General features: G+C 53.3%; 1 protein-coding gene across 1 annotated transcript in view; it reads left to right on the top strand.

Annotated features, from left to right (window-relative positions):
• The window catches only part of TEKT5 (tektin 5), a 37470-nt gene extending 22714 nt beyond the window's left edge, over positions 1–14756 (top strand). Inside the window, exons 6-7 of the mRNA XM_029948484.1 lie at positions 12412–12566; positions 14366–14756. Of these exons, the coding sequence (XP_029804344.1) occupies positions 12412–12566; positions 14366–14582 (372 nt within the window). The 3' untranslated portion in view covers positions 14583–14756. The remainder of the gene's footprint in view (positions 1–12411; positions 12567–14365) is intronic.
• Positions 14757–16426: the final 1670 nt, after the last annotated feature.

Below are 16426 nucleotides of genomic sequence, written 5' to 3'. Positions count from 1 at the left end.
TTAACCCAGCCAAGATCGAGACCCAGCGGCTCCGAGTTCAGGCCGGTGTTTCTCAGAGTGTGGTCCTTGGACCAGCAGCTGCACCATCAAAGCTTCACGTGTTTGAAATGCAAATGCATGGGCTCCCTTCCAGCCCTTCTGAATTAGAAACTCTGGGGCCCATCCATCTGAGTTTTAACAAGTTTTCCGGGTGTGTCTCCCAGGTGTAGGCATGCAGCAGATGTGTGTTAATCCCCCCTCAGCAGGTATTTACTTAGCACATCTTAGTACTAGACTCTTTAGGTGCTGAGGATAGATGACGAACAGGACAAGATCCCTGCCCTCAAGGGGGCTTATGTTCAGTTGGGGGAGACTGGTTTAAAAAATATATAAACACAATTAATTAAAAACTGTGATACGAGCACTTGGCGGCTCAGTCAGTTGAGTGTCCGACTTCAGTCAGGTCATGATCTCACAGTCTGTGGGTTTGAGCCCCGCGTTGGGCTCTCTGCTGACAGCTCAGAGCCTGGATCCTGTCTTGGGATTCTGCATCTCCCTCTCTCTCTGCCCTTCCCCTGCTCGCGCTCTGTCTCCATCTCTCTCTCAAAAATAAATAAACATTAAAAAAATTTTTTTAAAGTGTGATAAATGTTAAGGAGATGCTTGAAGGACCCAAGCTAGTGAATCACTATGAATTTTCATACTCACACAAGTGCCCTCTCTAGCAGGGAGCCTCCAGCAGTTTCCAAACCCCTCCAGGACTTGCAGGCCCCGTGACCTCAGACAGCCTCTCAGCAGCTGGTGTCTGTGTTAGCCCGGCCTTGTCTGGAGGCCGCTGGCCACCTCTTGACAGCACTGACCAGGAGCAGGGCTTAGTCAACATCTGTTCTGCTCTTCGCCTGGGGTGAATTTCCTCCTTGGTGGTATTTGCCAATGTCTGCAGAGGTTTTGGGAGGAAGGTGTGCGACTGACAGATACCGGGTAGAACCCAGGGATGCTGATAAAAACCTCACAGGCTCAGGACAGCCCCCGCAACAAAGACCTGTCTCCAAATGTCAGGGTGCCGAGTTTGGGACACCATGCTCTGGACCTTTCATGGCCTGAGTGGTGAGGCGGCTGCCGTCCTCACCCCCCTCGTTGCGGGGCGTGGCTGCCCTTGAATCCCTGCCACCATTTGACCAGCAAAAGGATTCCAAGCTGCCGGCTCCCTTCCTGAGCTGGGAGAGCTGCCTTTGAGCCAGGCATCTCCTTGGAAACCCCTTGGCTTCACGCAATTTGGAAAACAATGAATTTGCAAGGTTGCACAAAGCATCCAGAAGCCTCGGGCCGGCTGGAACTGCTAAATCCGATTTTTTCCCTCCACATCAAAAATAATTTCCTGGCCTTAGATGCTTTCTCTGCTGTCACAGACAAGACACAGGCTGATAGTTTTACATGGCAAACAACTTCGCTGGGCCCCCTCCCATCCCTTCAGAGCCTTTGGATGGGTTTCTGTTCTAGCCAGGAATATCAGGGCACTTTTCTGCTGAGCCTTGAGGTTCATTTTGGCCTAGGCAGACCTGGCAGTTGCCCACACAGGGAGGTGGGGGGTTTGCCCTTAGCTGCTCTCCTGCACGGGCTGAGGGTGGCTGATCACCCAGGGTCTGCTTCGCCGTCGGGGTGCAAGAGGAGAAAAGAGATGATTTGCCCTAATCTCTAAAGACTAAGCTTCCTGGGTGAAGCCAGCGTTGTCCGTGCTATTCTTGCGTTAATTCCCCGTTCCCTCTTAACAACCTTATGAAGAAGGGATCATCGTTAGCCCCATTTTACAGATGAGGAAACTGAGGCCAAATGATTTGCCTAAAGAAGGCCGCACCCCAGCTAGTAAGTGGCGGGGCCTGGATTTGGGGCCACGTGTCTTGCTGCAGAGTTCCTACCCCAAGTTAGGATGTGAGCACCCCACCCCCCACCCCCAGGGGGACAGCCTAAGAATAATGATGATGGCAACAAATCACAATCGCAGGTAACTTTTAGATCAGTGACCCTCCAATGGGACCATGTTGCACCCCAGGGGGACAGGGAACAGTGGGGAGGTGTGGGGTTGTTATGGCTGGGATCCAGTGGGTGACACCAGGGCCACTACTAACATCCCCGCAGCATTCAGGACCCCTCCCCCCCCACCGGCAGTAAACCAGCCCCAGATGTCAGTAATGCCAAGGCTGAGGAGCCCTGGTCTCCTGGCATTAAGGCTTGGCAGAGAAAACAAAATGGCAGTAAATAAGTATATCTACTATCTAGTATATATATGAATACATGAGGGACAGATGAACGGACAGGAAGTGCTCTGGAGGGCGGGCGGGGCCTGCGGGGCTCAGTCCACTGAGCGTCTGACTCTTGATTTTGGCTTAGGTCACAATCTCATGGTTCATGCCATTGAGCCCTGAGTCGAACTCTGCGCTGACAGAGCCTCCTTGGGATTCTCTGTCTCCTCCTCTCTCTGCCCCTCCCTCGCTCTCTGTTTCAAAAATAAACATTTTAAAAAAGGAAAAAAGAAAGTGCTCTGATGGAGAAGCCCAGATCAAGGGCGCGCTTGCTGTGTGCCGGCCACAATGCCAAACATGGGGGACTGACGTCAATCCTCACAGTCACCATCGACGAAAGATACTACTATTACCTCCCTTATATGGATGGGGAAACTGAGGCTCAGAGAGGTGTGGCAATGTGCTAAGGCCACACGCTCAGCAGTTTGGTGTTAGCATTCGAACACAGGCTGGTGGCTCCTACATCTCTCTTCTAGGCCGTTCCTCCTGGTTTTAGGGGCTGGGGAGGCCGAGGTGTGTGACATCTGACTTCTCCTCCCTCGGCATGCTCCCATTGGGTACCAGCGCTCCCTGCTTTACTTTCTGAATAGTCTGGTGGCCTCCTGCCTTCCGTGTCTCTCCATCCCGCCTTGCCCACTGGTCGTTGACTTCCCACCTTGGTCCCCTCTGTCCACCCTCCAAATGGTGGCCAGAGAGATCTGTCTCCAACTACGAATCCAACCCCGTCCTCCCACTTTAAAACTTTTTGTGCATGGGATCGCTTGAGGGTTTTGTGAAAATGCAGATTCCCTTGGTAGGTCGGGGAACAGGGCCTGAGACCCTGCATTTCTTTCTATTTATTTATTCTGGTGAGGGAGGGGCAGGGAGAGAGGGAGAGAAAGAATCCCAAACAGGCTCCACACTGTCAGCACAGAGCCTGACTCAGGGCTCAAACCCATAAACCATGAGATCATGACCTGAGCTGAAATCAAGAGTCAGACGCTTAACCGTCTGAGCCACCTGAGTGCCCCAACGTTTCTAATAAGCGCTCAGAGTCCAGCGATGCTGGTCCACAGATGCAGGAAACCTCAGAGAAGCATCAGCCTCGTGTGAGCTGGGCTGTTTTCGGTGATGGGGCTTCCTCTGTGATGGACTGCAGAACCTCAGACTTCCGGCCCCAGGGCCAACCCTGCCCCCTCTCAGTCTGTTTTTGTAAATAAAGTTTTATTGAAACACAGGATCCCGCTACCCCTAAAGCCTGAAATATCTACCCCAGAGACCTTCACAGAACCATCTGTCCACCAGCTAGAACATCTTCAAGATGTTCCAGAAGGCTGTGTACTGAGACTCCCTGACATCGGAAGGGGGTTGACCTGAAGACTTAAAAACCAAATCCAGGGGCGCCTGGGTGGCTCAATCAGTTAGGCTTCCAAGTTCAGCTCAGGTCATGACCTTATAGTTTGTGAGTTCGGGCCCCATGTCGGGCTCTGTGCTGACAGCTCAGAGCCTGGAGCCTGCTTCGGAATCTGTGTCTTCCTCTCCCTCTGCCTCTCCCCTGCTCGAGCTCTGTCTCTCTCAAAAATAAACAAACAAAAAAACCAAATTAAACACACACACACAGACACACCTACAGCTAACAGGTCTCAGGGTGGGTCTCAGGGAAGTGGCTGCAGGTGCGTAGAGCACACCCATGGTGCTTCGGGGCACAGCGCACATCACATCGCCTGGTCCAGGAGCCCCCGAGCCCCCGGGGGAGTGCAGGCCTTAGTCCCCATCTGCCGGGTAAGGAAATCCCCAGTGCAGCCCAGGGCTCTGAGTGCCCGTGTGGGCTCCACAGCTGGTTTGTGTTAGGCTTTGGATGAGAACCTGGGTCTCCTGACTTCCCGCCCGGGGCTCCTACCTCTGAGACACCAGCATGGAGGCCCTTGTGGCTGGGGGTCTGCCTGGAGGGGGTTGGTTACAGAAAGCACTTCTGTTGGGGGGGGGGGGTTGGGAGGATGTGGCCCACCATCTGCCTCCGACCGCCTCTGGCTCCCCTTCCCCCCTCCTCCCAGCCACATTCCAGAAGCTGAGAAAGAGGACATTCCTCCTTCCTTGCACAGGCATCCGCTGCCTTGACCCCTGACGCTCAAATAAGTGGATTCATGGAGGTTAAATCTGAGCCCTGGACTGGAGATCTGAGGGAAGTTAAGTTGCCTGCAAAGCCAAATTCTGTCAAACGAATCTAAGTTTCCTACTGCCTTAGATTAAAAAAGAAAAGAAAAAAGACCAGTGATCCTAAAGGAAATATCTAAGACTGAACACAGCAGGGGTGAGCGCAGGGCAGGCACACAGGACAGCCCCGTGGGGGTGCCAGGCGCTAGACTTGAATTTGACGCACCTTATCTCATTTAATGCCCACGGCCGCCTTGTGGGTTAGCATCATGTTCTCCATGAGAACAAGAGCCCAGGGAAAAGGGGCTCAGGGGATGATGACTGAGCACTTCCTTGCATGAGGCACAGACAGGTCAAGTGACCGGTTCACGGTCAGGAGCTAGAATCTGAATGTAGATCTCTGTGACCGCAAAGGGCTCAGTGGCCTGAGGCGACCTGCCCCTTCTCCGTGAGGGAGGCTCAGGTGCTCACATCCTCCACTGGCAGGTGGCCTGCAGCTCACAGAGCTGGGGCCCAGGGAGCTGAGTGAGGTGAGCCCTCCTCGGTCACCACCTCCTTCCCAGCCCTGCTCCAGCTCCTGGGCCGAGGCGGCTGAGGCTCCTCCCATGGGGTGACCCCCTGGGCCAATCCCGCGGCGGCCCGCCCAGCCTCTGGTGAGCCAGGCTGCGCCCTGCCCCGGGAGCTTTCCCCCTGCTTCTTGGGCTTTGTGGGAGCAGAAAGGTTAACACCCCTAAGGCTTGCAGGGGATGGGGGGAAGGAGGTGCTTCTGGGAAGCCCTCAGAGCTCAGGGACTGGGGAAGGAGAGAGACAGAGAGACAGAAAGACAGAGACATCACTCTACCTAGCCCATCATGGGGAAGGGGCAAGATGACTTCCTTGGGGCACTCTCCAGGGGGCATCTGTGGGAGAACTGCACACACATGCACACACATGCTTGCTTTTGGAGGAGCAGGTCCTACATGAGCCCTGCCGTTCGTGTGCTCCAGAGATGTGCGTGTGTGTCTCACGGCTCCGCGTGAGCAGTGGAGGGGGCTCCTCCCAGGCTTGCCACCTGATCATCTCACCTCCACTCTATGCAGTGGGGGTGATGACCGTCCCCTGGTTACTGGAAAGGCTCGGAGAGCCTAGGACACTTGCTCAGGTCACCTAGCTTGGGCTAGGGTTTGGATGAAGTCAGGCGGGCTGCTGCCAACATCTGTTCTCATTGTATTATTTGTATTTATTTTTGAAGTTTCTTTACTTCTTTTGAGAGAGGGGGCCGTGGGAAAGGGACAGAGAGAGAGGGACGGAATCCCGAGCAGGCTCCACTCTTAGTGCAGAGCCCGATGTGGGGCTCGATCTCACGAACCATGAGATCGTGACCTGAGCCAATTCAAGAGTCAGATGGTTAACCAAATGAGCCACCCAGGCACCCCTGTACTCTATTTAACCAACACCCTGTGGTGTGTGTATTAGTCCGTCCTGGGAACAAGTGTTCATTGAGCACCAACCAATGGGTCCATAGATGCAAAGCCCTCTGCAAAGTGCCTAGCACATAGTGAGCACAATTTGAAGTGTTGGATGTTCATTATTATTATTATTATTACTGTGTTCCAGGCATTGATCAGTACAGGCATTGAGGATTCAGCAGTGAGCAAAACAAAATTCCGTCCTCACTGGGAACTTCCTTTCCTTTTTTTTTTTTTAAGTTTATTTATTTTGAGAGAGAATGTGTGGGCATGGGAGGGGCAGAGAGGGAGAGAGAGAATCCCAAGCAGGCTCTGCACTGTCAGCATGGAGCCCGACACCGGGCTTGATTCCATGACCCGTGAGATCATGACCTGAGCCGAAATCAAGAGTCGGACGCTTAACCGACTTAACCGACTTAATCAACATAATTGACTGAGCCACTCTGGCACCCTGGAGCTTGCTTTCTGGTCGGGGCAGAGGAGTACCGTTAATGAATAAAACACATACTACGTTAGCTGGTGTAAGGACTGGAGAGAGAGAGTAGGGGTTTGGGTGGTTGGGAGGGCCGGCCAGTTTGGGGGGTTGCATTCCAGCCACCACCACCTGAAAGAGGCGAGAGAATGCGCCCTGTGGATGTCTGGGGAAGGAGCATCCAGGCAGAGGGGACAGTGTGCAAAAGGAGGTGGCAGTGTTGGGGACACCTGTGTCGTTCTGTGTGTGGGGGTGGGTGTGTGGGGGAGTCTGAGGGATCCTGACCTTGGGAGGGTGTTGGGCTTGCCCAGACCTTCCTACCTTGCTAGGTTACCCGTGCACTGCGTTTCCTGCCTGCCTGGGCAGGGGTCTGGACGACCCAGGCCACAGTGAAAGAAGAGGGGTTGGAGTGTGTGGTTTTCAAAGTTGTTGGCATCAGATTCAACCCTGTGTCGAGGCTGCTCCTTCTTCCCCAGATCCCTTTCCGGAAGCCTCAAACAATATCTCCGACCTGCTGGGTCAGCGTTGGGGATGAACTTAATCACTTGACCCTACTCGGGGCTCCCTGCCAAGACAGACAGGCTTGATTTACAACAGCAATTCGGTGACTGAGGTCATTAACCTGCTTCCTTCCCTTGGAAACTTACAATGTTCCTGTGTCTCTGCATCGCTTGATTCAGTGGGGCTTGACTGTGGCTGCACTTTGCAACTACTCAGCTCCTGAGACATCCCGATACCCAGACCCATGAAATCAGACCCTCTGGGGGAGGGGCCCGGCATCTGTATTTTTTTTTTTAATTTATGTATTTATTTTGAGAGAGAAAGAGGGAGAGAATCCCAAGCAGGCTATGCACCATCAGCACAGAGCTTGACATGGGGCTTGATCCCATGAATCGTGAGATCATGACCTGAGCTGAAACCCAGAATCAGGTGCTCAACTGGCTGAGCCACCCAGGTGCCCCAGGCGTCTGTATTTTTTAAAACCTTCCCAGTGGGGAACCTGGGTAACTTGGTTGAGCGTCTGACTTGGGCTCAGGTCATGATCTTGCAGTTCCCAAGTTCGAGCACCTCATCGGGCTCTGTGTTGACAGGTTAGAGCCTGGAGCCTGCTTTAGATTCTGTGTCTTCCTTTTTCTCTGCCCCTCCCCCACTCATGCTTTCTGTCTGTCTCTCTCTTAAGAATAAACTTTAAAAAAAAAAACAATTAAAACCCTCCCGGCGATTCTGACACACAGCCCGAGTCCAGAATCAGTACCCTTGACCATCAGATGATATTTTTTTCTTTAATTGGCTTTCTCCCACTAAAAAGAAAAAAAACAAACAAACACCTAAAGAAGTTATTTTAAAAGGAAACTTTAAATCTGGTAGGGTTGTGGGAATTTTTCCCTTTCTGACCCCAGGGAAGAGAGATGAGTTTATAATATTCCTCACTTCTTGGCGCATCCTGTTTATAAAAAGCCCCTTGCTTATTTCTTTTTCCCTCCTTTCGCCTCCTCTTCCTGCTCACCCCCTTTCTCCCGTAGACGACTTTCCCAGAGATGACCATTTTAGTTGTTGAACACGGATCTCTTGGCCAAGATGTGTTCTTACGAAATATACATGGCTGTCTTAGGTGCGTGCATTCTTAATTTTCTCAAAAGAGATTGTATAATACAGTTCACTCCCTTGCCTTTGTTTTAAAGACCCACCTCTGGTCCTGCCCGCGCCTAATCCTCTGCAGCTAAGGGCACCAAAATCCCCTGCAGGGCCTGTCTGCTGTGTCTCACTCGTCCTTCTCCATGGTCAAGGGCATCCATTGCCAGCTTACTGCCCAGTCCGAGTGATCGCCACTGAGCTTCCTTGACATGTTTATCCCCAGCGGTCTCGGGTTCCCACGGTCTACACCCAGGAGGGGTGTACTGCGCTGTGTGGGTCATTGTCTTAGACCCGGGGCTCTTCTCCCACAGGACACTGTGGAACTTGGTGGCCCAGGCTGGCTTTTGGTGGCTCCATTGGCACCAGGCAAATTCTTACCTTCCTCTTGAACATGAAGGTCAAGGCTATTGTGGCTCAAGCTCCTGCCCTTGGTCAGTCCACACTTGGACTCAAACTTTTGGAGTCTGAGTCATTGCACATGCTGGCAGGACACACGCTGGCTTGCACACACAGGACAGAATGCGTGTGTGTGTGTGTGTGTGTGTGTGTGTGTGTCTTTTTTCTCCCTTGCAGGACCCTGGTTGTGAGTGACGGAGGCTGGACACCAGGTTATGGGGAAGAGTTTGGGCAGAGTACACCTGCTTGGGCAGATTTGTCTTGGGTGTGAGTCATTGATGGATTCTAGAGTGGCCGATTCTGGAAAACCCCTACCATTCTGGAAAATGCACAGGCAGCCCTGCTCAAGAAATGCCAAGGGAAGACGGGAGGTGGTGGCTTGGAGGAACAGACAACCCCGGCAGAGGGAGGCACCGGACTTCACAGGGGCTCTTGCCCCTTAGCACCCTCGTTTGGACTGTGACTGCCTGCCCAGCTCCCCGGCCCCCCCTGCATTCTCTCACTTCACTATCCGTGTACCTGGGAGCCCGTGTGATACAGGGTTTCCCAAATTCAGTCACTCCTGGGCCACCTTCTCGATTTCACCAGATCCACGAGCCACCTGGGCTATTCTGCATTTCAGTTTAGATCCAGTCCCTTTAAAGGGCTTAAAAACACATTCATTTAAAATGTATTTCCATGTCTTGTGTCGATGGAAAACCAGCAGCTGCGCTTACCCTGACTAGAAAGGAGCCACAAGGAAACAAATAAGGAAAGCAGAGCAAACTTGTTAAAATGTTGCCGCAGCCCATTGCCTGCCAAAGCCTCTTGATTCCACCGCCTCAGGTGACCTCCTGCAAGGGATTGGCAGGCTTGAACACTAATTGGTGAATTTCAGTGCTCCGGGAACTCCTGTTCATTGTGCGGCTGCGTCCCTGTCCCTCCGCCGTGGCGGCGGGGGAATTCCCCGAGAACTGAAATGAACATGTACTGGACGCCCCTTGTGGGGCCCCGTCCCCACCAATGTCCTGCACTCTAATAACATCCAATGCATTTTTTCCAAATAGACGGTGGAAGGAACTTTAATTTCTGCCATGCTCAAGAGGGCAGTTGGGGTTGTAGTAAAGTGCTTGTTGGTGCCTAGTAGGCGGTGGTGGTTGCATATCATAAACATGTTACACAGAGGAGCACCCGAATGAGTGAATTCTGCACTAGCATGTAAACTCCACCGGGATAGGGTTTCCGTCTGTGCTGTTCAACGCTGGGTCCAATTCCTTGAGGTGCTTGGCACCTAATAGGTGCTCAGTGAACATTTGATAAGTCAGTGAGTGAATCAATGAGACCGCAGAGGGATGAGTGAATGAAGAAATGATTGAGCACATGAATGAGTGTTAGCACTATCCTTAGACTCAAGAGACGGGCCTCTTGTAAAGCTGCAGGCCCCCAGGGAGGCTGGCCAAGCCCTGAGCTGGGGACCAGGGGATGAAGGGCAAACGGGAGAAACCAACATAAACACAGCCTGGGAGCAGCTCAAGGTTGCCTTAGCAGCAGCTAAGAGAAAGCCGAGCATCCTGGGAGCTGCTTTCATGGGCTCAGGCAGGGGGCAGGGCTGGCAGTGACCCCCAGCGGCCAGCCCCCCAGTCATGCCTGCTTACCCTACCTCCCCAACAGGGTGCCGACGACGTGCAGACCCGAGAGGGAAGGGCTGTTTTCCGTACGGGCTGACGGGCTAACGTGATGCCAAGAAGCATTTTTCAGCTCTAGAAGGCTCGATTTTCTTCTGTACCAGGCTGGGGTGGTGCTTTCGGAGATTTGCATATCTGTGCCAGCCCTCCCTCCCCCCTGCCCTCCACACAAAGGGGCGGGTTTCAAAGGAAAATCCCCACAACCTCTCAGAGAGAGGTCTCTGCGCCTGAGTGTTTACATGTGCCCGTGTGCTAAGCACAGAACACACTCGTGGGATAATGTTTAACCAACACGTGGTCGGTGGCACTCTGCTTCTGGGTGGCTCTGTGAGGACCAGGTGAGGGGGCCAGGCTCCCTCCTCATGGGCTTTGAAGGAGGGGGAGCAGCCCCCTTGACCTTGCATAGGCCTGCCGCCCGGCTGGACCCCAGTAGGAAAAGGGCATCCATTTGTTACCTTGAAATAGCAAAACTGTCTTTTTCTAGGCTTTTTTCCTAAGTGGATAGGTTAGTCAGGACTTGAATTCTTTGGGGAAAAATTGTCTTTTAAGGGATTTCTTATTCTAAGTAGCATATGGGCTCAGCTGGGCTAAAATAGTCACCTAGGTACCGGTTATGACTTGTGAACCTTTCCTAGCTCACAAGAAGAGGGAAAACAATATGAATGTAACGTCCTTGAAGGCGGGGACCTGGGTCTCATGGGATCCCCACCCCATTCAGGAGGCGGGCATATTCATGTGTAAGCAGTTTTCCCTGATATTGAAATCTGAGATGGACTGGACCAATATAAAGTTTAGGGCACAATGGGGCACCCAGGTGGCTCAATCGGTTAAACATCCGACTTTGGCTCAGGTCATGATCTCACAGTTCGTGGGTTCGAGCCCCGCATTGAGCTCTGTGCTGACAGCTCAGAGCCTGGAGCCTGTCTTCAGATTCTGTGTCTCCCTCTCTCTCTGACCCTCCCTGGCTCACGCTGTCTCTCTCTCTCTCTCTCTCTCTCTCTCTCTCTCAAAAATAAACAAAGCAAAAATAAATAAATAAATAAGAAAGTAAAAAAAGTAAAATAAAGTTTAGGGCACGGTGTTCCCAAACTTCAGGGTGGACAAGGACAATGGGAGAGAACAAGCTAAACATCTAGACTTCCAGACCCCCCCGGTAACTCATTCATTCATTCATTCAATGGATGTTTATTGAGCAAATAAAAAGCAGCCTGTCCAGTTAAACATGAATTTTTGTAGCAACAACAAATCATTTTTTTTTAGTGTAAGTGCATCTGGTGCTTTAGCTGGCACACACTATCTGTGCTTTGTGGTGGATCTGAAGTCGTGTGTAACGGGGGCTGCTGGGTTTTATCTAGTAGCCCTCGGTCTGCACCAAGCTCTGCTCCTGGTGACGAGGGTACAGTGTGGGCAAGACAGAGCCCCCAACTTCTTGGAGCGTACGTGCTGGGGAGGGAGACGGACAAACAGCGGAAGGCAGGCTTGTCAGAACGGGGCACGTATGCCCACGCCATCGGGCCCTGCCAAGTCTGCCAGGGGTGGTAGCGCAGCCCACCCACGAAGAATCTTCTGGAAGGAGGGGTGCACAGGGAAACTGGAGCGGCTCATAGGGAGGAGAGCGAGTGTGTCAGCCACAGTGAGGTGACATCCGCAGAGGACTCTCGATTCTGGTGTGCTTGCGGTCGGCGGGCGCAGGATCGTGCCCCTTCTGGTGCCCGTCCTTCGTTTGTCTTCTCATGCTGTTATTTTTTATATGGAAAATTTCAGACACACAGAAATAGAGAGAGTTCTCTGAAAGACTCCCAACACAAATATTGATGCTTCACCACTGGTTTCTTGTGATTGACCTTTTTCCAATTCTAGCTTTATTTTTTTATGTCTTTATTTTGAGAGAGAGAGAGAGAGAGAGAGAGAGAGAGAGAGACAGAGAGTGAGCAGGGTGGGTAGAGGGAGACACGGAATCTGAAGCAGGCTCCAGGCTCTGAGCTGTTAGCACAGAGCCAGATGCAGGGCTCGAACTCATGAGTCGTAAGATCATGCCCTGAGCTGAAGAAGTCAGATGCTTAACCACTGAGCCACCCAGGTGCCCCTTATGGTGTTCATCTTAAAGGCCTTTCTCCCTCTCCCTCCCTTTTTGCCAGAACACTAATTGGCTACCTCCAGGGGATGTTGGAGATGGAGAACACAACCTTGGCACCTGTCCGTCCCCAGTGTCCGCAGCGTCCTGAGTGACCGGACACGCTCTAGCCGCTATCCTGAGGTTGACTCAGAAGAGTGCAATCCCCGCCCCCACAGCCCTCCTGGTTGGGGAAAGAGCCTGTGAAGCATTCTGCCCCTGGCGGGGGAGGGGGCTGCTCCTTCCATGACACCCCACCTGTTTCCCCCAGACGCTGCAGGAGATCTTTCAGGCAGAGAATACCATCATGCTTCTGGAAAGGTCCATCACGGCCAAGGAGTACCCCCTGAAGGTGGCGCAGACAAGGCTGGAGTCCCGGACCCGGCGCCCCAATGTGGAGCTGTGTAGGGACATCCCGCAGTTCAAGTGAGTGGGGGACGCCGAGGGGCAGGGCCACGAGCTCCCAGGAAACCTGGTCTGAACAATGGGTCCCCTGCCACCTATGAGGGCACTCAGCAGGACCTCGGGGAGGGGGTGGTTAGCCTTCTGGGGTCCCCTGGATAGCCTCCCCCGCCTTGTGCTCTGGGGACCCTCCAGGTTCCCCCTGAGAGCTAAGCAAAGGCCACAGTTCCCCGCACCCCCACCGCCAGCCCGTGTAAGGCACTATGGCACGTCCCTCGGTCTCCGTCTCCCTCTTTGTAAAGTTTGTCACCCCTAAATGCTGGCATAACTTAATCCCGTCCATCCTGCTTTGTGCAAGAGAGGCTGCTTCTGTTGACACAGGCCGTCCTCACTGGAGAGGAGGTGCAAGGCTCATGCAGGCCCAGAAATGGGGGCCTGGGGGGCACGGGGCTGGGGTTTGGAATGGGATGTCAGCGGGCATGGCAGGCCCAGCCATCAGACATGGGGATTTGTGTGACCAGGGGAAGGCCCCTTGGCTGTGGGTGCCCTCCATGCTAGGGATGCTGGATTAGCTAGCTGCTGTGTCACAAAAACCCCAGGACTCAGTGGCTTGTCCCCGGCCTGAGCTAGATGTGTGCAGGCGTGGAGAGGAGAGCCGGGGAGGAAGGAGGAAGACGACTCTGAATGGCCCCAGGTGATGGTCTTTGATGTTTGTGCAGCCTGAGATAATCATTCAGGAAACAGAAAAGCTGGGCGTGTGTGTTGGCAGGGAGTGGACAGGGAAAGTGAGCCCAGGCTTTGAACTTGAAGACCTGGCTGCCTGCTGCTGGCCTGGAAGTTCTTCACCGCTGGAAGTGGGTGTCGTGTCCGGGGTCCCCCTCAGCTGGGCAAGGCAGGGGTCGGGGTCCTGGGTGAAACCCGGGGGAAACTCTCCCGATCTCACCTCCATCTGTCCCCACTTCGTAGATGCTCAGATTGGGTTCCAACACCCTCTGGGGCCGAGGGCTCGCAGGTCACCCACCCCCAGGGGACTTGGATAGAACAGGGCTTTGGGGGACCAGATGTTGCCAGAAGGCTCGACACTCAGGGACAAGCTCCCTGCCTCCAGTCCACCAGCTGTGCGCCTGAAGGGGTCGACGGGGAGCATGGATGGGCCATGTTTGGCTCAGGAGCCCCAGGCCACACGTGCACTCACTCGTGTGTCCATGTGTATCGAGCCCCAGAACAGTTTCCTTCATTCCACCCACAAGGAAACCCCACAAACCCTCCTCCAGCCACTCCTCTTCCTGTCTCTGTGCATTTGTCTCCTCTGGACAAGTCATGTGATTCACATAATGCACAACCTCTTGTGTCTGCGTTCTTTTCACTCAGTGTGAGTCTTCAAGGGTCAGCCGTGGGTAGCAGGTGTCCGTGTTCTGTTTCTTGTAGTACGGCTGAATGACAGGCCATCATATGAAGAGAGCGCCTTTTGTTTGTTCATTCCTCCAGTCAGGGCCATTGGGGTTGTTTTCACCTTTGACTCTTGGGATCGGGGCTGCACAAGAACTTGTATATACCGAGGCGCGGGATCGCCGGATCCGTGGGAAGCCTACCCTGAACTTAGGACCCACCGGATCGTTTCCCCAAACATTCTGTTTTGTCCACTGAGCTTCTCAACCTCGGCAGCTCCCGTTGCGAACGGCCTTGTCTGTGTGTCCCACCTCTGTCTTCCCTGGCGGCCGGGCCTCGTCCGTCTTGCTCAGGGCTGTCTCCCCATGCTCGAGGCACAGTTCCTGGCCCCTAGCAGGTGCCGAACTGTGCCTTCTCCTCTGCTCTCGCGCCAGGCTCGTGAACGAGGCGTTCACCATCAACGACACCTTGCAGACGCTGAGGCTGCGGCTGCGGGAGACGCAGGACATGCTGCAGCTGCTGCTGATGACCAAGTGCCGGCTGGAACACGAGCTGGCCATCAAGGTCAACACGCTCTGCATCGACAAGGAGAAGTGCATGAGCATGCGCAAGACCTTCCCCTGCACCCCGCGCCTGGTGGGCTACACCTGAGAGGCTGCCGCCGGCCCCTGGTGCCCGGCTCGCACCGGTTCCATGTGCGGCTTGAAAATGGAAAAGACAGAACAATAAAGTGTCATTTCCTCCCTTACCTCCTATCATGGAAAAAAAACCCCAATATATATATAGATGTGTATGTAGAGCCCAAATAAATGTGCCCAAGCCAAAGATCTTGAGGATCATTCTTTGCTGTAGAAACTGGCCTCGTAGCAGATCCCAGAGGAGAGAGATTGATTTCTCCGGGATGGAACATCGCGAGATTCTCAGCACCCCCAGGAATGGAGGAGGCCACATTAAAAAAAACCCACCCCGTTTCTCCATTTAGGAGCACAGTATATAGACCACGGGATCTGAAGACCAGGTGCCAGAGCTGAGATTGGCCAGAGCCCAGCTGCCACCTAGGAGCTGGGTGGCCTGGACGGGCTTCCAGCCTGAGCACCCTCATCTATAAAATGAGGTCAGTCCAAGGTGGAGGCCACTGTCAGCCATGTGGGGCAGGGCAAAAGGCCGGGATTCGGAGCCACAAGTCCTGGGTTTGGATCCCAGCGTTGCTATGTGGGGTGTTTTGGAAAGTGCTAGGAGAGAGAAAGGAGGTGGGATCAGCTCTGTGGGGGGAGGGAGGGGAGGGGAGGCAGGTGAGGTTGATGGAGAGCTTTATGAAGAAGTGACCTTGCTTCCAAGAGTTAAAGGTAGAACCCCTGTATCACCCAGCATGTGTCCTGCTAGGTATAGATCAGGATCAATGAAAACAAAACAAATAATAAAACATTGGTACACAGATATTCATAGCAGCGCTAATCACAATAGCTAAAAAGTGAAAACCACCCAAATGTTCATATATGAATTGAAAGACAAGAGGTACCCTGTCCATGCAATAGAATTTTATTCTGCATTTAAAAAAAAGAACAAAGCACTAACACCTGCCATAATACGGATGAACCTTGAAGGCATCACGGTGAGTGAAAGAAACAACACAAGAGGCCACGGACCGTGTGATTCAATTCACGTCCAGAGTGGGCAAATCCCTAAAAGGGCAGATTGGTGGTTGCCCTGGAGAAGGGGGTGGGGAGGGACCCTCTGTGGCTGGAGGGTCTTATTTGGAATCGATGGAAATGTTTGGGGACTACACAGAAGTGCACCAATTGCAGATGTCCTAAATGCCCTAGAATGGCTCACTGTGAGTGGTTGATTTTGTTACGTGAAATTCACCTCAGTTAACTGAGAAAAACAAGTCCTAGTGGAGCGGAGTCTTGAGCGATGAGGAGATAGAGGCAGCAGAGGATGGGATTTGGGACCCGAATAAAGGCAGGGAGCTGTGGTCCCAGGCGCAGAAGCCCTTGGAGAGGCGTGCGAATCCTCTCGAAATAGTTCAACTTCGTTTCCTGGGGCCGGGGTTTCCGGAACTTGATTATTCACGTCGGGACTAACTAGAGTTTAATGCGCGTGCGCGGATCGCTTGCAGCCCTTGTTAAAGTGCAGGGTCTGAGTCCGCGGGTCTGCGGCGGAGCCTGAGTTCTGAGGTTCGGACCAGCTGCCGCCTGGTGCTGAGGAACCCGGGACCGCACTTGGAAAGGTAGTAACACCTCCACCGTCTGCCGCAACCAAGCGCCACCGTCACGGTCACTCCATCTTTTATTTTTTTTAATTTTTATTTATTCTTTAATTTCAGAGAGGGAGGGAGCAGGGGAAAGGGGCAGAGGGGGAGAGAGCATCCCAAGCAGGTTCGGTGCTCAGGGCGGAGTCCGATGTGGGGCTCGAACCCATGGCCGTGAGATCATGACCTGAGCTAAAATCAAGAGTCAGATGCTTAACCGGTCGCTCAACCGACTGAGCCACCC

Source organism: Suricata suricatta, chromosome 8, assembly GCF_006229205.1.
Source record: "Suricata suricatta isolate VVHF042 chromosome 8, meerkat_22Aug2017_6uvM2_HiC, whole genome shotgun sequence".
Classification (NCBI taxonomy): Eukaryota; Metazoa; Chordata; class Mammalia; order Carnivora; family Herpestidae; genus Suricata; species Suricata suricatta.
The sequence above is the reverse complement of the archived record's forward strand: the minus strand, read 5'-3'. Positions and strand labels throughout refer to the sequence as shown.